Source organism: Elephas maximus, chromosome 19 (assembly GCF_024166365.1).
Source record: "Elephas maximus indicus isolate mEleMax1 chromosome 19, mEleMax1 primary haplotype, whole genome shotgun sequence".
NCBI classification, from domain to species: domain Eukaryota; kingdom Metazoa; phylum Chordata; class Mammalia; order Proboscidea; family Elephantidae; genus Elephas; species Elephas maximus.
This window is the reverse complement of record NC_064837.1, coordinates 55737046-55759683: the sequence shown is the minus strand read 5'-3', so window position 1 is coordinate 55759683 and position 22638 is coordinate 55737046. Positions and strand designations below refer to the sequence as shown.

Sequence of the window (22638 nt, the reverse complement as noted above, 5' to 3'; positions counted from 1 at the left end):
TTCTAGGGAATGGTTGTATCTTTTATCCCATGAAATGTTGAATCCATACTATGGCCTTTTCCAGTATTCAAGAGATGATATCTACACATTGCAGATCAATCCTGATTCTGCAGTTAATCCGGTATGATTTGTAGTTATGTTGATGTGAATTAACTTGTGATCTACAATGCTTTTCATCTTTAAATGTCAGTGTAGTTTGTTACATAGAAATTGCTTATCTTGTCCTAGTCATAACCTTTGACTCAGGAGTTCTTCTAGAAAAAGTGCCGAAGTAAATAATTATGGATATGTTCAATAATTTGAGTACAGGGAAATATATTGCATCATTGTTTATAGTAACCCCTATGGGAAACAACATAGTTGTCCACAAGAGGGAGGTTGATTAAATTATGACATGAAGCAGAATAACATAGAGTCTGGAATTAGAAAGACATGGGATCATGTCCTGGTTCTGCCACTTACTAGCTTTGCACCCTTGGGCAAATTCATTGACTTAAGCCTCAATTTCACCATTGCTAATAACAATGAAAATAGTTTGTAGACTTGATGGCAGTGGGGTTGGGTTTTACCTCAGAGAGGAGTTGTGAGCATTACATGGGATTGTGCACATTAAGCATTTAACACAGCTCCTGTTACGTTATTAAGCGCTCAACAAACACTAGCAACTATTATTAATTTTATAATTGTTATTTCTATTATTTTTCCCTATAAGGGTATACTATACAACTACTAAAATGATATTGTGGAATAATAGTTAATGACCTGGAAAGATGGTGTTCATGATATGTTAAGTGAAAAGAAGGTTGCAAAATAGTATAATACAGTTTTGGTAAATATTTATACATGTAAACATTAAAAAGCTCCCCACCATACTAGTGAAAGAGGTAACTGAGAGATATTAGATTATGGGTGATTTTTATTTTGTTTCACTTCTCTGTATTTTCTAAATATTTCATAATAATCATGTATTACTTTAAAAAAACAAAAAGCTTTTTTTAATATAAAAGGGAACATAGTAAAATATTATTAAAAGATAAAAGGGAAGTTTAAAAGAATAAAGATTATTTATTAAACAGAGAAGTAAAAGAATTTTAAAATACAAATATCTAACTAACAAAACAATCTAGGAAAAAGCAGTTGTATCTGAACATGGTAGAAACGTTAGATTCATTGCAGGGAATTCTTTATAAAGGGATGATCTTTAGGTGAAGGTTCTGCTTGATCCTATTACTACCACTGCCAGTAATAACAGCTCATGTTTGTTGAGTGCTTAATATGCTGGTGGGTTTCATCATCTCATTTTAGTCCTCACAGAGGCCCTTTTTAGACACTATTACTATCCCCATTTTTCCAGATATAAAAAATTAGTCTTCTGGGGTTAAGCAATTCGCCCATGTATACATAGCTGTTTAGGGCAGGATCAGGATTCTAACCCAAGACTGACACTAAATCTGTGCTCTTAAGTATCTATTGTTTTGTGGTTTAATTTCTGGTTAGGTCAAGGAAGTGGGAAGGGCGTTTAGTGTTGAAAGCTTTTTTTTTTTTTCTCCCCATGACAGAGCCAGGGTTCTAAAAGGCTGAGCAGGAGGTGAGCGGAGAGGAAGAGAACAGGAGGCTATGAGTGATTTAATGAAGCTACAGTGGGACTATAATTTGGACTTAATTTCTGAAAATAAATTTTACAAAGTGCCTGTGCCCTTTGAGACAGACCTTGACCCTTGAATATTATTTGATACAGATGTAGAGAATCTGGAGCATGTTGTATGGAAACACTCCCTGATGATCACTGAGCTTTGATATAATAGCCTATTCCATTTAAATAACTGTAAATTAGTGTACAATTTTGATCTTGTTATGGGTTTTTTTATGTGTAAACATTTAATTTTTATTAAAAATTCCCTGGATAGTTTCTAACTTGAGTATTTATATAAATTCTTTTCAATTTCAGGAGCATTTATCATATTTCCACTTTGTTGGCCGGATAATGGGAATGGCTGTGTTTCATGGACATTATATTGATGGTGGTTTCACATTGCCTTTTTATAAACAGTTGCTTGGGAAGTCAATTACTTTGGATGACATGGAGTTAGTTGATCCAGACCTTCATAACAGTTTGGTGTGGATACTGTATGTATTGAATCCTGTATCTGTTTATTATAGTTAGCATTTGAGCCTTTAAAAAAGATATGTTACAAAATTAATGTGTGTTTTTAATTTAAACAGCTATGCACAGAAAATATTAAAAGCGGCTATAAGTTAGTGTTATTATTTTTAAAAGAAAAAAATCTAGTATACTCTGTTTGAAAAAATACTTATTAAAAGGATCCCTTCTACATGATGCAAGTTCTGTTCCAGCCCTGTGCGTGTTAGAATAGCAAATTCCTGCTGCCATTGCTTTTAACGAAGTGGTAATTTTGAAATCATGCTTTTAAAAGGATATCTGTAAGAACTGGTTCTGCTTTGCAAGAGGTCGTTAATGAAGATAACACTGGCATTACTTACTTTCAGAAAACACAAAAGTAGCTTTCTCATTGAGGATACTCAGATGTTTGGTCACTTGGAGGTACCCAGTTTCAAATAGTACCTATTACATAATGGAAATTTCCCTATATTTGTGGTTCTAACAAAGACCAGCTTTGGCTGGGCTCTTTTCTAATTACTCAGGAAGTGAAGTGTTTCCAGTGTTCATGGAGGCTAAAGCTCTTTGACTTTTCTGCCCAAGAACCAGGTGGTGTATGGTAGCATAAGAACTAACAAGAGGATCTAGCCTTATATTTGTCATGCTCAATTAATGTGTCTGTAGGATCTGTATTTTAGGTTTTCCGGTTAACTATGTTTCCTTCTCTCTCTCTTTTTTTTTTTTCCTAGTGAGAATGATATTACGGGTGTCTTGGACCATACCTTCTGTGTTGAACATAATGCATATGGTGAAATTATTCAGCATGAACTTAAACCAAATGGCAAAAGTATCCCTGTAACTGAAGAAAATAAAAAGGAATATGTCAGGTAAATACTTCTGTGTTCTCAAAGCTGAGAATTTATTCAATGGTCTAGAATGGCCATAAGATAAAAACAGTTAACTGTTTAGGTAGTGTTACTTATTGCTATCAAATAGGCTACCGAAGAACTTAGTGACTTAAAACAACAGTCATTTTATGATTTCTTATAATTCTCTGGGTCAGAGTGTAGGACAGACAACAACAGGAATGGCATGTCATTACTCCAGATGATGTCTGCTGGTACTGAAATGTCAAGATGTCCTCTTCACTCATATCTGATGCCTCAGCTAGGATGGCTCAAATGGCTGGGGGCTGGCTGGAACAGCTCTACTGGGATCACTGTCCAGGGCTTTACTTTCACTATTGGCTGGGTTCCGTGGTTCTCCTCATGCGGTATCAGGGACCTCTTCCTCTCCCCATGGCCTCTCTTCCCCCAGGAAGATAGCCAGACTTCTCATGGGATAGCTGACTTCACAGAGCACAAAAGCAAAAGCTAATAGATCTTCCTAAGGCCTAAACCTGGAACTGGCAAGCGGCACTTCTGTCACATTCTTTTGGTTAAAGTGAGTCATACGTCAGCCCTGTTGAGCATGGGAGGGGCTGTACAAAGGCATGAATACCAGGAGGCACGGTCATCAGAGCCATCTATAGTGTAGCTGCCACAGGTAGCAATACAGAAGTATTTCTGTGCTCTATTACATGAGCTGCTTTTACTCTGGTTTTTGACGTCATATGGTATGAGTTTAGAAAGAAATTTCATTAAGATTTTAACTTGTTGAAAATATTTTCTTTATTACCTTATGCATGAAACATATATTGACCTAATGACTCTGTCTGTACATAATGTATTTGCATACAGACCCATCTAAGCGCTAGTAAACTTTAAGTTTACTAGAAGTTTCTCTGATCTCATTTAAAGATTTGAATTATTTATATGGTGCCTTCGTTAGTAGAGGCTACTACTTTTTATCTATATTGAAACGCCTCATAGCTCAGGATCCATTTATCCCCATTAATCTGAGATTCTTTTAGACTTTAGACTAATTTGTAATGGTAGATGCTTGACCAGTCCTTGGAGAAGGACATCATGCTTAGTAAGGTAGAGGGTGAGTGAATAAGAGGAAGGCCCTCGGCGAGATGGACTGACACAGTGGCTGCAACAGTGGCCTCAGTTATAACTATTGTGAGGATGGTGTAGGACCAGGCAGTATTTCATTCTGTTGTACATAAGGTTGCTGTGAGTCGGAACCGACTTGCTGGCGCCTAATAGCAGACGCTTGCGAAGTACAATCTTGCTGAAGCAGAAGTTCATGATATATCACTAAATCTGATTATACTCCTAAACCCAGTGCCGTCGAGTCGATTCCGACTCATAGCGACCCTGTAGGGCAGAGTAGAACTACTGCCCCATGGGGTTTCCAAGGAGCAGCTGGTGGATTTGAACTGCCGACCTTTGGTTAGCAGCTGCAGCTCTTAACCACTATGCCACCTGGGCTCCAAATCTGAATGTATGTGATCATGTAAAACCCTTGCCCAATTTTTACAGGCTCTATGTGAACTGGAGATTTTTACGAGGCATTGAGGCTCAGTTCCTGGCTCTGCAGAAAGGATTCAATGAAGTAATCCCACAGCATCTGCTGAAGACATTTGATGAGAAGGAGTTAGAGGTCAGTGCATTAATGTTAGGGCATCATCTAGTGAACAAGGAAAGGCCATTATTTATTTTATTTTTCCTTATTGTCCTTTCTCGTTACTCATTTTATTTTCCTTTTTTGCCCTTTCTTGTTCTAAACAGATTTCATGTCTTATGTGCACATTCTTCCCATTTATTTAGTTAAATAAAACCTCATTAATTAGTTTCCATTATATTGGAATTTGTTTGGATCAAGTCCTAGGTTCAGTCGATTTTATACTTAGTTTTGCAAGAAAGCATTTGGTAGACATGATAGACATGATCACAGAGGAGATAATTTAAACATTCAGGATAAACTGCCTAAACATCCTTAGATTCTTCATATGTTAACATATATTAACAGTGGTGGTACTAAAGGGTTAATCACTCTTTTCATTTGAAGTTGGTCTTCAACGGAACTCAGGTCTGGTTTTATGATTAAGGCCTTTAACAAATTTCCATTGAACTCATTTGAAAAAATAATGAAATTTTATTCTACCAAATGTTCCAAATTCCCTTAGTGATAGCATAAATATTTGAAGTCTACAAATAATGTAAACCATGAGTTTGCCCATTAACTTCAGTCTCCTTTTTAACTAAGTCTGTTAACAAACAAATCAAAAGAATTGGCTTGACTCAGTACTCTCCCCCATTCCTTTTGTGATTGAATTATTCAGTAGTGAAATGGCTATGAGGAAGAAGTGGTCAGAAAGAGGAGGAAAACCTTAACAGGAATGGCAATAAAGTTGAAATAGAATGCATTTTCATCTGTTTATACACTGAATGAGGAATTTGGCCCTATAACTGCCACTCCTCTCAAGAAAAGAATTTAGAAGGTACCTTTTGTGTTATAAATATATCCATAATCCTATTTGGATAATTTCGTTCGTGTTCATTGTGACCTCAGTTCAGTAGTCTCTTTAAAACCCTGTAAATGCTTTGTTGGAGATTTTATTCAATAGGGTTAGGGTTTATTACGTAGTTCCAACTGCTAATGAAATCATTCAACTTTATGAAAATATATATGTCATATTTAATGTTATTCTGGACTAATAGAATTATAAAACCTAGGATTTGCAAGTTATATTATATTCTACATTGTACACTATCATAATTCACTGTTAGAATATTAACATGTTAGTAAGATTAGTTAGTCTTGGACCCTGAGGAGATGAACTGTTAATAGTATCAAAAAATTTGTAATAACCCTACAGCAGGATGCCAAGCAGAGCTGTCGGTACACACATGTATTTTATACTTTGATACAATTTGAAGGTTATCGAGTGGATTGTCTTAGCTCACTTAGTCAACACCATTTCCTTAGTGCCTTCCCTTTCACAGGATGTAGTGAAATAGCTGTTACTCTGCCATATTACAGCAGAGGAAGCTAGCCCAAGGGAGGTGAGCTGAACTGCCCAAATCATAAAGCTGATAAGCGTTCAAACCAGTATAAGGAATGCCAGATAAACTGTTGTACTCTTTGACTCTCAGTTTCTGTCCATTTTTAATATTTTAACATTAGGATTTTATTATGAAATTATGGCTTGTCAACTTGTCATGTCCACCACAACGGTGGTTCTCAAACACTGGGTAGGGAACCTGCAGAAAGTAGTTATCTGTGGAGCTTTTAAAAATACAGATTCTTAGTATCAGCCTAGACTCACAGAATTAAAATCTCTGAGCATAGACCTGGGTGTATATTTTGAAAAGTTTTCTAAATGATGCTGACAGGGTATCTTTGATTAAGAACTGCCATATGAGAGCCAGCGCTGCAAATCCAAAGTTGTTTTAAGGCATTTTGGGCATAATTTTGTTTTCCACTGACGCATTATTTGCACAATATTTTAACAGCTCATTATTTGTGGACTTGGAAAGATAGATGTTAATGACTGGAAGGTAAACACCCGGTTAAAACACTGTACACCAGACAGCAATGTTGTAAAGTGGTTCTGGAAAGCTGTGGAGTTTTTTGATGAAGAGCGACGAGCACGGTTACTTCAGTTTGTGACAGGATCGTCTAGAGTGCCTCTGCAGGGCTTTAAAGCTTTACAAGGTAAAAAGCCAGGATGGACAGACAATGTGGCATCAAATAGTTGATTGGGAGGATGGGTTGTCAATATTTTATTTACATGGATATCTTACAGACCGTTTACAAACCATTTGCTCTTGATATTTTATCTGTAACTCTGGTATCTTGATACCTTCCTCTCCTTCCTTTGTTCCCTCCCCAAAGCCTTTTCTGCTGGGGTTCTCTGTGCTTGTAGTGAGTGCTGTTTGTTAGAGTTGAATGTGGCAATGCTCTGCCTTTTGTTTTGTGGTCACTTTGCTTTGAAATACTGCTGCACATTGCCACAGGGAAGGTCCACCCACTTCCAAGTTCCATGTCACCCTAGCAAAACATTTACCTACCTGCAATGCCTCTCACTGCCACTTTTTTTTTTTTTTTTTTTTAATAGAAAGAGCCAGCATGAGTTGTGGGAGCCATCTGTTTGGTCAGAAGCACTTTAAATTATTGCATGGCATCAGACCATTTGCTTATAGCCACATTCCATTTTTAAGCATTTAATAAGGTGTTTAATTTTTGGATGAGTTGGTAGTGTTGCTAATAATGGTGGTGTGTCACTGTGTGACTATTGCTTCTTCTACCTCTTAAGCCCTTTGTTTCCAAAGTTGATGCTGTTGGTGATGATTAAGGATCTGCAAAGCAAAGACTGGTACATAACCAACAGTGCTGTCTACAGTCATATGCTGAGTCAAGGGGGAAAGCTTACTTTGAGTTGTGCCTACATTTCCTTTTTGGAGAACTCTTCAGACTATGTGGAATGCCTAAAGTGAAACTGTATTTCTCCTACACGTATTTATATGAGCTGTCTATGTTAACTGAAATTTATTTACTAGACGGCTTATCTTTTACTCTCAGCCCAGTTTGAGTCATGAACATAACTTTGCATTAAGTTGTCATCTTTGCAATTCCCTAATGATTCCTGAAATAAAAAATGTCTGTATATGTGTTTTTTCTTGGATTGGCCCACTTGCTTTTCTTCTCATACACTGAGGCATTAATTTTTGTAGAAAATGGAAGTTGGCAAAAGGATTTCAATATTGAATTTTTTCTCAAATTAAAATGGTAGCATATTAAAGAATGCAGCCTTATCTAAGGTCACTTGCAGCTTTCAAAACCCAGATTCTTTCCTGTTGCCCTGTGGTAGCTTGTGTGGATTCACCAGCATTCTCCTATCCCAAGACCCTGGGGTTTGTGTATCAGTTTTAGTCTAAGATTTTGGAGACTGAAACATGCACCCGCAGTGACTTGACCCACTTTGACTGCTTTTGCAGGTGCTGCAGGCCCACGGCTCTTCACGATACACCAGATTGATGCCTGCACCAACAACCTGCCGAAAGCTCACACTTGGTAAGTTATTTTGGTAGCCGCTTTTTCCATTCCACGTAGGTGTTGGTTTCATACAGATGGGACTTTTTATTTATTGTCCTTAATACTAAATGTTCCTTTAAAAGGAATGGTAACCTGTTGCCGTCAAGTTGATTTTCACTCATAGCGACCCTATAGGGCAGGGTAGAACTGCCCCATAAGATTTTCAAGGCTATAATCTTCATGGAGGCAGACTGCCACATCTTTCTCCTGCAGAGCGGCTGGTGGGTTTGAACTGCCTACCTTTTGGTTAGCAGCCGAGGATTGAACCACTGTACCATCAGGGTTCCTTAAAAAAAAAAAAAAGGAATAATAAGTAACTGTTTCAAGTGATTTAAAAGATAAAATTATTCATACTTTAGTAGGAGAGCTCCAAAGTGGTGGTCTCCATTTTAGAGAAATTTTTTTTAATGTGCAACACAGTAAGAACCACATGGCTGTGTTCATGTAAACTTCCTAGATAGTACCTATTTTGAATGAACTGTATAAAATCTGATTTGCTTATTCACAGCTTCAATAGAATTGACATTCCGCCCTATGAAAGCTATGAAAAGCTATATGAAAAGCTGCTAACAGCCATCGAAGAAACATGTGGATTTGCTGTGGAATGACATCATCAAGGATTAACCCAGGACTCTATTTATGCCCCTGACCGACAGCCTCCTTTCAGAGAATTTTCAAGGAATACTGAATTACAGGAAACCCCGCCCCCCCCCCCACCTTTCTTTTTTAAGTTTGAGGACACTGTGAGGGGAAAGGACAATTTTGAAATTCCTTTTCAAGGAAAAAAAGGTCTTTATGCTTTGCCATGAGGCCACATTCAGCTGCTATTTAAAATTAATATCTTGAACCTAAAGAATGCTGACTTTTCCTACATTTCCAGAGTTAGGCAGTATTCGACACTTAAAGACTACTACTATTTTTATAAAAGGTAATCTATTCAAATCGCTTCATAGATTTCAAGTCTCTGAAACATCAAGACAACTTCAGCAGTCGGTACAAGTCACATTTCAATTTGATTGAATACATGATTTTGAACAGCTCCTGTACTTGTTCTTTGTAAAAAAAATAAAATAAAATAAAATTATTTTGGATTATTCTAACTTTGTAAAAAATTGGTTAAAATAATCATCTTTTAAAAAATTAAGCCAGTTACATGTTTAATTACATTTTCCTATAGGAAAGCATTCTATTTTGCATTATGTGTTTCAACCTAGCCTAAGTGGGTCTTTTTTATATTTTTCAAGCGTGAATCTCCTGGAATACAGCTATATAATTTTGGTTGTCAAATTCCTGATGCAACCATTTAGTCTAAACTTAGTAGCTTATTTGATACAGTAAGATATGTTCAGGGGCTCCCTGTTTAAGAGACTTAAAAAAAAACCTGATGTTTTTATCTGGAACAAGTATGATCAGGTATTTTGGATTTACTTTTCATCTTAAATGGAAATACTGCATTTTTTATAGCTCCTGAGATCATGTGGATGGGATGGTATTTTCATTCTTTTGCTGGGTCAGCCTCTCTTTGATAATATACTATTTTTATAAACCAAAGTCTCCTACAACAAGTGCACCTAATTTATATTTTAATTACAGTGTAAGTTTCTGTCAAGTAAAACATCCTGAGTCTTTGTTTAGCTGCTGATGACATTTTAAACGACTGAAATGATGAAAAAGGAAAAATTCACTAAAGGTTATTTAGCAAACATAGAAAGCCTCGCTTTTACCTAACAAAGTGAAGTGGAGGTCCTAGAGGCCGTGAGGATGTGATTACTAAAGGAACGACGACTCCTAACTCCATGGAATAAGTTGCTTTACAACTGAAGAGTTAATTTTCTAAGTAAAGGAATCTCAGTTCTTTTGGTGTTGAAGATCAGCAAGGGATTTGGAAATGTCCAGATTGAGCTTCCGGAGCATGTGGCATGTGGCATGATCCAGAAGACGACCAAGATTCCCAGGTGAGGGATTAGAAAAACCTAAGACCAGGAGTGCATTTTTAAATTGAGCTATCACAAATCTGCACTATTTTTTTTTTTTCTACATTGATGTGAAATAATCAAGAATAGCAACTTTTGATGAGGTGGAATTGTTTAAATTTTGCACTTAAAATTATGAAGTGAATAGGCCCTTTGTGTTCTATTTCATGTGATGGAGTGGTTTTCTATCTATGTTCCTTGGAACCAGAGGGTTCCTCAGAGATGCCCCCCGAATGGTTTAAGATAGGGAGAGGGAGGGGAAAGGCCTCACTGGTATTCGAGCAGGGGCTTGTAAGCCCCCTGTCGTTTTACCTAGAGTAGCTCATTTTTCTCTTTTGTATATTGGGATTCCAAGAAGGCTTTCACAAGGTGGGGTTGCGGTCTGTAAAAGAGTTGGAGATTTTGCTGCTTAAAAGGAAATTGGGAACTACTTACATAGTTTCTAAGTTATTTCATTTGGCCAAATTTGCTACAGGTTACGCTAGTCTTTGTCATAAGTGTCATCACTGGGTAATGTGCTTACACCTACCTTCTTCTTCCCAAACATTTTGTTCTTTACCTTCTGCATTCTAATTAGTGCTGCAATCTTGAAATGGACATAAATGGTTTCTACACTACTTGACCACCATCAGTAGTTTTACCTTATTGGCTGCCAGCCCACCTTTTTTTAGATTAAAGCACTAGTGCAGTTTGTAATTGTGCCTACTCTTAATTCTTTGGCAAAAAGTAAGTACATGGTAAACATTTTATAGAAGTCATGACTGACAGGGATGCAGTAATTATGAAATGCTATTATCAATCGTTATAATGTATAATACAGAGCAGGCAAATATTGCTTTTTGAGTGCCTTTTTAACTTTATAATAATGACTTCATAAATAGAGCTTTAAAAGAAATAAATTACCCTCAGTACCAGTCTACGGTATCATCCACATGATTTAAATTTAAATTTCAAAATTACATTACCCGATTACTTCCAAATAGGTGCTAAGCAAACAAAAAACCCCAAATGTGTCATTGAACCTTGGACTTGCACCTCTTGTTTAATGTGAATATTTATTTCCACATGTCCCTCTTTACTGAGTTTTTTTTTATCCATCCTCCAGTGGTGTTATTTCAGCCATGTGGTGTCACATTCCCATGCTATTGCCTTCCCATCGTGAATGCTTAATTGTGAACAATGATTACTTTGTAGAGCTCATGTGAGTACAGAGGTGAGTTTTGTTTCAGAGGGTCTTATTTCTTGATGTAAAGAGTTTTTAAATCATGCTGTGTATAGTGTACATTTTGTTTTGCACATATTTTGTTGCTCTGAATGAGTTTTATTTTTACCAAGTCTTATCTTTTTTCTTGTATTTACAGTCCAGAGCACAAGTTTCCCTTCTTTTAAAAACAGTGTAATTTGTTTTCTTTTACAACACTAAATCTGATTTGAACTTCTGGTGCATTGAACTGATTGCATTGCTGGAAGGTAGACTGCCCCAGCCATCTTTACAGTTTGGTAGAGCAGCTCCTTCTTTCTTCCATTTTTAAGCTGCAGCCTATAGTCAACGGGCGCCATTTGTGGTATTTAACATTCTTCTGTTAGGATGATGATTGTACCAAATGCTGAGTTGTTTTGTTTCTAGATGTAATTAGTTCACTTAATGTAATATTCTTTCTTCTTTCAAACTGACTTTAAAAACAAAGTTTTATCATTTTCATTGTATTTGTATTTATTACAGAGTGTTTCAGCTTTGATATTCTTTGTATTTTCACTCAGCTGTTACATGAGCTTTATCAATAACATCTGTATAAATGGTTTTAGAAAATTAACTATGTATTTGCCCATGCTGAAGTTGAGCAATAAAATGAATGCTGTTTGCACTGTCACAGCATCCAAGTCTTTAAAGAATACTGAGTTTGTAATGCAGTGTTTCAAAAAGATTTATGATTGGCTCTGTGAAAGGTGACAGCATATGATCGGGAAGGTAAGAAACTGAGGAACAAGAATGCAGGCCTACCCTAGTTGATGCCTGTGTCTCACTGCAGAGGTTCGGGGGCTCAGGACCACTGTCCCCATGTAGAGCAGGGAAGGTGCTTGTTTTTGCCTACGATGGAAGCTTGATCAGTTGGCAATGGCTGTATGGAGGCTGCGTGGAGATGGTTTTCTGAGGCCAGTCCAGGCTGAGTGGGTCAGAGAGTTCGGCCCTACAACGACATTTGTCAGGGATCTGGAGATAAGGTACCAAACCCATTGCGGCCGAGTCACTTCTAACTCATAGTGACCCTATAGGACAGAGTAGAACTGCCTCATAGTTTCCAAGGAGCGCCTGGTGGATTCGAACTGCTAACCCTTTGGTTAGCAGCCATAGCACTTAACCACTACGCCACCAGGGTTTCTGAGCTAAGGTACCAAACCAAAAAAAAAAAAAAAAAAACCAAACCCATTGCCGTCAAGTTGATTCCAATGCGTAGTGACCCTACAGGACAGCAGAACTGCCGCATAGAGTTTCTAAGGAGCGCCTAGTGGATTCCAGGTACCGACCCTTTGGTTAGCAGCTGTAGCTCTTGACCACTATGCCACCAGGGTTTCTCGAGCTAAGGTACTACAGGGGCCTTATATTTGCCTTCTCTGTGTTGGCGTTCAGCAGTAAAATCATGGTTTTTAAGGTTTATGATTCACACCTCATAACAGGTAAGAGTCCTGCTAACTACGTGAGTAGAAAGAGTAAATACTGTATATCCTTTTATCCAGAATATAGGTACACAATGGAATGGAATCATGTCTGGGAAAATGCAGTGTTTAAGTAGTAGCGGATGGCACTGGGTTTTTGCATTTTTAATAATAGTGGTGTATTAAAAGTTAAAGGAGTGGGCTTGGTGTCCATTTTTATATCCTTTTGAAAAAAAAATTTTTTTTTTTTTTGCTTTGTCCCACATGGTTGTGTTTCCTGGTTATTATCTAAAATTTGTAAAGTTATAGAACATTACAGATTTTGGTATTATAATAGCTTATAAATTACCCAAAAGTTCTGACTACTCTGGTTCAAGTTCTGCTGTGTGGTGACCTGAAAAGCTTGTCCCTTCATTATAGTGAACATTAGCCATCTTACTGACTGCATTTATTTGTACTTTACACCCCATGTGCTTACAATAGGATATATATAACAGGCCAAGAGCCTAGTAACAGGATAAAACCCAAACCCACTGCTGTCGAGTCGATTCCGACTCACAGGGACCCTATAGGACAGACTAGAACTGCGCCATAGGGTTTCCTAGGCTGTAATCTTTACGGAAGCCAACTGCCACATCCTTCTGCAGAGCAGCTGGTGGGTTTGAACCACCAACTTCTCAGTTTGCAGTGGAGTGCTTAACCACTGCACCACCAGGCCTTTTTTAGTAGCAGGATAAAGGGGTAATTATGCCAGAAAAAGGGTTACATTCGTATGTTAACACTTACAGCAAACTAGACAACCCAGGTTTCATTTATACATCATATGCTATTAAAGTTGGTTAAAGGGTATTTGCTGTAAATAGACTTTCTCTCTGTCCATTCAACAAATACTTACTGTGCTTCCACTACACGCCAGGCTGTATACAAGCTCATGGGGAGAGAGCTTTGGATGGTTGTTGGAAAACTGAACTTCCAAATTAGGGCTTTTAACCTCTATCTATCTCAGTAAAGGCTGAAGTTCAGACTTAGGTACTGAGAACTTAATTCATGTACAGCAAAGTAGTCAGTCATGATGAGGGCACAAGATCAAGCCTCCTACGTAAGCAAGGCCCCCAAGCCCAGACCTGCCTCAGCGCAGGAGGCTCCTTGTGTGTGTGTGTGCGTGTGCGCTCATTACACAGTTGCCAGCCTCATTACCATCTGTTACTTTCGGGAGAGGAGGCTGCATTGCCAAGGTGATACGCTCAGCTGTTGCCAATTAGCATGCATTTATGGCTACTTGGGCTGGGGTTTATCTAGGGCATCAATTAGTCTCTAACATGAGTTGTAAAACCCCACTTTGGTCTCCCTTATAGTTTTATAAGTGAAGGAAGTGGGGAGGTGCCTGTCGCAGCTCACAGGGTGGGTGAGGAATCATTTACTTTTCTCCTGCCCACTTACGTACTTGTGATGTCTTAGAATCAACTTTTCAGACCGCTCACTTCTTCCAAAGATTGTGATGCTGGCATGGTAAAAGGGTGGAGAACCAAGAAAAAGATATAAATAACTCAAGATCAGAATGGCAAAAAAGTTTTAAAGGCAGTTCAAGTTTGATGTTTTTAGAACAAGAAAGTAAATCACCTCTCTCAAATGAGTTGGATGATGGTTTGAAATGCTTGAAATACCAGATAAAACATGTTTCAGCATGTTTGAATCAGGGAGCTAATGAATTAGAGGTGTTTATTTGTCCGTAAGTGCTGTTTTTTCCCCCATTTTTGTTGACCTACAAGTAGTAAAAGGCCTCAGGAGCTGGCTACTCAACACAGGCTTGTTAACTGCTTTAACTTAGATCTGACTAATGAAAAATGTGTACCTCTGTTCCCCCCTTTAAGGTTTTAGGTTACAAATTCAAAAGCAGTAACTTTAAGAAAACAGCTTTTATTTAAAAAATCATTTCATAAAAAGTACTGGAATGAATACATAGATAAGGCATTTCAAAATGATTTTTCTGGTTTAGACTGTTTACTGGCTCAATTCTAGCTCTGCTCTGGTAAGGGCCTCCAGAAACTTCATTTTGTGAAGTCCGGCTTCACAGTAAGGGGTTTTTACTGTACTGAAAGGAAGCCAGCTGAAGCCAAGATTTGAAGCGCTCAGCTTCCAGTTCCCGGAAGAAAGTATCCTCGTCGTTCTGTGTTATCATGTTCTGCAGCTGCTGAATTTCCTTCTCCATCTTAGATCTCAGCTCCCTCTTCATCTTACGTAATGTCTAAAAGAGAAGTCACATCATCCTGCAATTCATTCATCCAGGCCCTCTATGTTTTTATTCCCTCTCACCTTTCTGCTCATGGAGCCCCACCAATAATTTTAATTTAGCAGCTTTTACAGAGGACTGAACAGGTAAAATCACAGGATAAATGTCTTAGATCATGGATGGGTTTTTTTAGTTAGTATTCTCTCCACTCCCCTGAGAAGGAATAATAACAGTTTTCCATTTCCTGAAAATGTAAATAATTTGTTATCTTGTTAATTATTACCTGGGCCTGGGATTTCTCTCTGGTTTTGAGCTCTTGACGTTCTTGTGATATGGCATCTGCCAGCAAAGAAAACTGTTTACAGGAAAGAAAAAAAAGCAAATCTTAGTATTTGTAGTCCAAGTGTAATAAATCTTACACGTAACACTCATAGGCTTAAAATCTTTATTTTAAGGAGGTAGGGCAATATGGATTCTGTACTTCGGTCAAGCACTAGCTTATTTTATGGTAAATCTCAGCCTTTAAATTGAGATCAGTCTACCTATAGTGCAAAATTCTGAGTGGACTTTTCATTGTTCAACAAAGTTGGCTTTTGACGCAGGTGGTCAGGATTAAGCATGTGAAAATGTAAAGCGGGTGAGCCCACCTGGTCTTTATAGTAGTTCTCCATTGAATCCAGTTCATTCTGGTGCTGTCTCTTCTGTTCATCTCGCTTTTCTTTAGCATAGTTTCTCAGGTCCCGTAATCTTTGCTTCTGAATTTCTAAACCTTCTTCAAATAGTTTCTTAAATAGCTGTTATTTAATCATAAAAACAAAGCTATGTTACTGAGGAATATAATCATTTTGCCCAACTAGAGATACATACTGATTGTATTTCACAAAATCTTTTTAATAACAGCTTTATTGATACGGTAGTTTTTAGTATATTCAAAGTTGTGTAACCATCACCCCCAAAAGGATCCCTGTACCCATTAGCACTCACTTTTCATTCTCCCCTCCCTCTAGCCTCTGGCAACCACTAATTCATTTCTGTCTCTATAGATTTACCTGTTCTGGCCATTTCATATAAACAGAATCATACAATACGTGGTCTTTTGATTCTGGCTTCTTTGATCTAGTTTTCAAGGTTCATCAATTTTACGGCATATATCAGTACTCCATTTCTTTTTATGGCTGAATAATATTCCATTGTATGGGTATATGTTTTATTTATCCATTCATCAGCTGAGGGACATCTGGGTAGTTTCTCCTTTTTTGACTATTATGAACGATGCTGCTATGAACATGTACGTACAGGTTTCTATGTGGATGTGTATCTAGGAAGTGGAACTGCTGGGTCGTAAGGTAACACCGTTGAGCCTTTTGAGAAACTGCCAGACTGTTTTCCCAAGTAGCTGCACTGTTTTATAATCCCAGTAGCCCTCTATGAGGGTTCTGAGTTTTCCACCTTAAACAAGTTACTTAGCCCCTGAAAACCTTATGAGTCTTCTCCTCTGGAAATGAGGATACTAGTAGGACCCACTTCAGAGCATCCAGTTAGCTATAATTACTACAGTGTTTTACTCTAGAGATGAAATTTATTGCCAGTTTGGGATCCCAGAAGATGAAGCATTTCAGCTTGATCAGGACACTGAGATAGCAAATACCTTGTGGATACACCTCACAGGACATCTGTTCCCACCATTACTGATTTTATGTGAATCCGAAACCATCTAATCACATCCAAAGTTCCCGTCTCCCATAACACGCTCCCAAACTCCTAAAGCAGTTGTACTGGGAAGTTCCTGTGTGTAGGTGGTCAGAGCCAATTAAGGCTTCACATTAAGACGAGCGCAGTGGAGAGTTCGAGAATAGACAGAGATGCACTGTGAGTAAGAACTGAAGTGTGGACCAGTAAGGAGTCCGAGCCAGCATTTTAGGGCTTGAATTTGGATTTTTGGATTCAAATTATGACGAAGAGTCACAAAGGAGGGACCTGAAAGTTAAACAGTAAAATTTACCTTTTAAAAAACAGAAAAAACGTATTTACCATTTCTTCCCGGGTCCGCATTCTCATCATTTTTGCACGTAACTGAACTCTATAATCGTCATAGTATTTGCGGGCACGAACAATCTGCTGCCGATTTTCTTTTATCTTTGATTGAGTCAGCCTCTGTCTGTTGATGCGATCCTTGAAGTCTTGCTAGGAAAGGGAAAAAGAGGTAAGGACGAGAAGAAGACAGCCTCCAGGGTTCTCATCTGCCCTACTCCCTATCACGATGCTGGGTCTGGAGGGTCAGTGGCCTGCTGCTTGGGCATAGAGGGTGAAAGACTGTTGGCTCCCAGAAGTCCTCCAGCCTTTGGCAGGTCCATCACCTCGATGGGCCTCAGTCCCAGGAGCAGCCCTAACAAGCCCCCACTGCTGCAGAGAGCAGCAATGATCCTGAGCACTCCTAGCGGATTCCAGAGTCTCATCTCCCTGGTCCACCAGGGATTTAATGAGGCCGAAACTAAAGACTACACGAAAATTGTTTTCTCCGTTCCCCAGTGGGAACCAAAAACCAAACCCATTGCTGTCAAGTCGATTCCATAGTGACCCTATAGGACAGAGTAGAACTGCACCATAGGGTTTCTAAAGAGCGCCTGGTGGATTCAAACTGCCGACATTTTGGTTAACAGCCTTAGCTCTTAACCGCTACACCACCAGGTTTCCCCCACTGGGAAGGGGGCTTATAAACTTTCGAATTCTCTTCCTTATGAAACTGGACAATACCTGTAAAGTAGTGAGGATGCAACGAGGTCATGTACACAAAACCTTCAATTAGGTATTGAAATATTTGTTTTCTTCTCCCCCTATCAAAGTATCACATGTGTTCTGGAGATGGCTTCCCCTTATTTCTCTGTAATTGTTTAGAATTATAGTTCTCATGGCTTCCCTCTACTTCACAGTCAACCAAAGGTTTCTAAATTTCTTCCTTTGCCGTATGGTCTCTGACCTCTGTCTTCTCCCTTCGGTATATTCAACAGAGGATAATGAGCTAAGTACAATTCCCAATCCAAATTATAACTGTTAGCTGTTGTCGAATTGGCCCTGGTCCTGTGCCATCTTGAGGATTGGACTGTTGTGATTCAGAGTGTTTTTACTGGCTGATTTTCACATGTAGATTGCCAGACCTTTCTTGCTAGTCCACATTAGTCTGGAAGCTCTGCGGACATCTGTTCAACACCATAGCAACATGCAAGCCTCCACCGACAAGACAGGTGGTGGCTGCACATGACGTGCACTGTCTGGGACTCAAAGCCACGTCTCCTGCATGGAAGGCAAAAGTTACCACCAAGTCACCAATGCCCTCAAAGTTAAAATGGAGGCTGGTAAACTACGCAGCTCTCTACTTGGAACCTCAGAAAGATGGGGCAGGGCAAAAAACACTAAGTTACAACCACCTGGCACCTTGAGAGCTCTATCGAGGCTCAGAGGCAGACCTGAATTAAAAACTCAACCTTGCTCCTTACTTACAGTGGGACCTGTAGCAGATTGTTTTCACACCTCACAGGCTCAGGTTCTTCATTTCCTAGGAAACATCCACTCCACTATGTTACTATAAAGACTAAATGAAACCGTATCTATATAGCACCGAGCACCTTCCTCTTCACGAATTTTTGAAAGCCCTAGATGCTTCCTCAGGCAAGTGTTAGAGAAAAGACTGAGACTACTGTCTAGCTGGTACAATTAAGCAAGATAATAACTTATAAATGCAAAATTATAACACCAACTTGCTCTTGACATACCAGTCTCTTGTTATGTTCACATTCTTTCTTGACGAGTGCGGTAAGGAGATCATGCCTTCTTAAGGCTTCTTCTATCTGTAAGGGGGACACACAAGGAAGCAGGTTAACGATGCTGTTTGCGAGATTCTCAAGGATGAGCGCCCCCTTTCTGGTTTAGACTCCTACTTATCTGAATATTGAGAGTAACTTACATCATCCTGGAGTTTCTTCTTTGATCGATTTTCTCCATATGCATCTTTTTTAATCTGTTCAACCTGTGCAATTTGCTGTTTCCACATTTTGCTTAGTGTTTGCCCAGAAATATAGAGAAATGGAAACTGCTCCAGCATCAGGGGCAGGAGGCTCTGTTCGTTTACTTTCACTGCAAAGTAAAATGAGATGCTAAACCTGCCAGCAGCTTTTCACAAGAGCTCTTATCCCACCTTCCTGGTAGAACAAAGCTTATCTGAGTGATGTGGTTCTGTCTCTGAGAAGAACAATTCTAAATGTTTTATTTTTGCATTCCTTCTTTGATCGGAGTAAGCCAGTTACTACTAGTAAGGATGAAAATAAAGCTCAATAGTTCCAACTGATGACACGTGGTGTAGTGAAGTCCATCCGAACTGCCTGGCTGCCTCAGTGCCTGTGGATGGAGGCGCTGTGTTGTAAAACGGAAGACTCCTCAGCCCTCTTGGTAGGATGTACTTAGAATAAAAAGCCTCTGTCTAATGGGATGTAGTTGGTAAGCCAGCAGCCTGGCATTTCATGTGGCCTGGTTCTCCCTGTAATGGAACTCTTAACACTTACTGGCACCAACTGTCAATACAACAGGAGCTGGACAAGCCATCTGCTTGCCTTGGAGCATCCTGTTTGTTCTATCAACTTCCCAGAAATAAAGGCGGCCAGAGTGAGTGAAAACAGGGAGGTTATCGCCAGAGCAGCAGGTGGTGGGCCTGGCATTTCTTTGGTGCCAACATATAAGGCTCCCTGAGGTACTGCCTCATGGAAGACTTTTCCCTGTCTTTACAGAAATCCAGCCATATGGCAGTGATAAAAGAGGGAACGTTCTCTAGCTAACGTGCATGTTGGTTTTCAGTGCTGTGTCCTTGGAGTGTAGCACATACTTTCAAATATTGCCAGTTTTCCATAAAGGACAATTTTGTGGTTCTTACTTGGAATTTCTTTATTTGGTTTTGGGAAGCCACCTCTTGGACTTGGAGCTGTGGTTTTTCTGGAGTAAATCTTCCAAGGCTGACAAGGTTTTGACGTTCCTTTATGAACGGTTTCTCTGTGTATTTTTTCCTTAGAAGCTGATACAGAACAAAATAGGAATGAGAGAGGTCTAATCACTCACACATCATCTTAAATAGTAACAAAAATGGGTAACTGATCCCCAGCCAAACCATCTAACTTCAGATTTCTAAAAGCTGGTTAATATTCAAGGAAGTTAAAAGCATCCTTTGGTCCTGGAGAGAAAGGAAGAAAAATGCAGAACAAAACTCAAATTCCCGAAAAAGGCCAGACTTACTGCTCTGAGATAGACTAGAAGAACCCTGAGACTATTACTCTAAAATACTCTCTGAACTTGGAATTGAAGCCTGGTGGTCACCTTTCATTCAAACGACAGACTGGCTTCGAAAATAAACAGTATCACCCTTGAGTACTGTGCTCCCTTAAATAATCAACTCTATGAGACCAAATGGTCAACATTCATCCTAAAACAAGGGTGAGATGCTAATGAGGGGCAGGGAAGCTAGATCAATGGAAACAGAACAAAAAGAATGGAAATAGAATGTTGACACATTGTGAAAAACCAATGTCATGGAACAAGTTGTGTAAAAATTCTTAAATGGGAACCTAATTTGCTATGTAAACTTCCACCTAAAACAATAAAATATTTTAAAAAAAATAAAATGGCACATATTAAAAAAATAATAATAATAAAATTAAAGCACCCTTTAGTCTCTGCCATCTCAGAATTTGAAAACACAATCTTTTTCAAGTTTCATAGTCGCCATAGTCCCAGACCCTAAATATAACCACGATGAATGTTCTGATGTACTTGGTGCTTTGTCAGCTTTTTCCTGGTAGGTTAGCAGATTCTTAAAACAATGCTTAGTTGTAACCATACTAAATCTTATACTCTATTTTGTTCATTAACACTTTAGAATAAGCATATTTCCCATGGCTTCACCGAATTTCCATAACCACCCTTTTGAAAAGCAATGAAAATTTACACTTTGGGTTTCTTATAACCAGGTACAGAGCAACTGGGATTTTCTAGCGTCTTCTCTTAACTCTGTCAGCCTAGACTATTTTAAAACCCTTGGTGAACTAAGCAACAGAAATCCTTAAAACTGATGGAAGTTTTAGGTGGGGAGGGAAAATGCTAGTTTTTCTTGACATATTTGAGAACCCTGGCTACTCTAAGAATGAGTTCAAAGTCCTACACTGTGAAATCCTGCCTTTTCTTAAGGAGCTAATGATTAAGGCCTGTTGGTTCATTTTTCCTTTCAAAAAGATCATCTCTACTTCCCACTGATCTGATCAAATGGCATTTATTATAGTGGAGACTTTTACCCACTGTTTCCTCCTGCTTGTCATTTATCCTTAGCGGTCCAGTATTCTCTTGAACTTTATTTCTTCTTAGTTCCGTTTCAAATGCTTCACTTATTGCCTAGAGGAGAAAAGGTCATATGATATTATTAAAAACATTTACAAATGAAATAAAAAATTCACCTAAGAGCCTGCCATCCCTGCGATATTGAGCTTATTCACTTTTTTTTTTTTTAGCTCCTTTCAAGCTCCTTAACATAAACATAATTTTAACAAAGACGTAACTGGGGCATAAAATGAAATTTTAAGTGCATTAATTTCTGTTCTACCAGTTTTTATCATTATTTTGACTCCCAAGTTGAAGTTACACGCTGAGTGGAAGTTACATATTTCTAGAAGACATCTGAATTAGTTTCCGTTTTCCATTATAAAGCATGCTATAGCAAATTAAGTGTTCTAAATTCATGCTATGTTTCTGCATTCCTGTCCCACAGCAGGAAGTCTTCCTTGGTAATCATACCAGTCTCCTTGCTGAATCCTAACCACTTCTACTCATGTCTGTTTGGGTACTTTCTCATCTTATCTGTAAGTCATGTGGATTATCATATTTAACCCATATCAAATTCCTTTCACCTCTAAAGTTTTCTCTGAAAATACCAACCCACCCTGATCTCGTTTTTCTTAATTCACTGGACCAAGTTATTTTCTTACAGTTTCATGAGTGGAAATTTTATGTCCCCTGATGGAAGGGCAAAAGGTATGTCACAGAATTCTCTATCATCCACTCGGCACAATACTAGATGGATCGTAAGCCTTTACTCAACAGCATGTTCACTGTAGCATCTGGCTGGGGGCAGCTGGTATTGCCTGCTGCCCAACAGTAGTCAAGAGTTGGGGATGGTACCTTTGCTCGGAATCGGCGCATATCTGTTTCTTTTAATTTTCGTTGCTTTGTTCTCTCCATATGGCGTGGTTTGTGTTTGTTCACTGGAGAAGGAGAGAGTGAGTGGGACCTGTAGGGTGGCTTTCTAGGCATGGCAAGTCCTGCAACACAGAGGGACATAAATCATTGATCCCTGAAAGCCAGAAATGTTCAGTTAGAAACCAAATAGTTGGTTTTTAACAAATACAGGAGACCGAAGAGTGGGTGTGCTAAATGTATTTCCTCCTGTAACTAACTTGTATGTTTAGTCACACCAACTAAACAGGCAAATGCACACCCGTGTACTGTTTCAAAGAAGTAGGTTCTGTATTCAACTTCGGGTTGAAAATAGAGCCAAAAAAACTAGTTTGGTAACTTTCTGAATAAATTTTCCCGGAAGATTCAAATTTTCCTTGACGGCTTTTATTTTTCCTTTCTCGTTCTTGTAA

At 38.7% G+C, this 22638-nt stretch overlaps 2 protein-coding genes across 3 annotated transcripts in view; one reads left to right on the top strand and one right to left on the bottom strand.

Moving 5' to 3' along the window:
- SMURF2 (SMAD specific E3 ubiquitin protein ligase 2) overlaps window positions 1–12501 on the top strand; it is a 97414-nt gene extending 84913 nt beyond the window's left edge. Inside the window, exons 13-19 of the mRNA XM_049861470.1 lie at window positions 7–121; window positions 1949–2127; window positions 2869–3006; window positions 4546–4666; window positions 6523–6724; window positions 8008–8083; window positions 8613–12501. Of these exons, the coding sequence (XP_049717427.1) occupies window positions 7–121; window positions 1949–2127; window positions 2869–3006; window positions 4546–4666; window positions 6523–6724; window positions 8008–8083; window positions 8613–8712 (931 nt within the window). The 3' untranslated portion in view covers window positions 8713–12501. The remainder of the gene's footprint in view (window positions 1–6; window positions 122–1948; window positions 2128–2868; window positions 3007–4545; window positions 4667–6522; window positions 6725–8007; window positions 8084–8612) is intronic.
- Window positions 12177–22638, bottom strand: part of CEP95 (centrosomal protein 95) — a 30103-nt gene continuing 19641 nt past the window's right edge. The window contains exons 12-21 of one of the 2 annotated variants that reach the window (XR_007514232.1): window positions 22172–22311; window positions 21292–21388; window positions 19884–20021; window positions 18924–19093; window positions 18733–18807; window positions 16994–17146; window positions 15610–15756; window positions 15246–15317; window positions 14177–14977; window positions 12177–12266 (exon numbers count right to left, since the gene is read on the bottom strand). Coding sequence is in view for 1 of the 2 variants with exons in the window: in XM_049861469.1 (XP_049717426.1) it covers window positions 14801–14977; window positions 15246–15317; window positions 15610–15756; window positions 16994–17146; window positions 18733–18807; window positions 18924–19093; window positions 19884–20021; window positions 21292–21388; window positions 22172–22311 (1169 nt within the window). In the remaining variant the exon portion in view is untranslated. Of the gene's footprint in view, window positions 12267–12571; window positions 14978–15245; window positions 15318–15609; window positions 15757–16993; window positions 17147–18732; window positions 18808–18923; window positions 19094–19883; window positions 20022–21291; window positions 21389–22171; window positions 22312–22638 lie in introns of those variants that run through there. The other variant, XM_049861469.1, reaches the window with a different exon arrangement.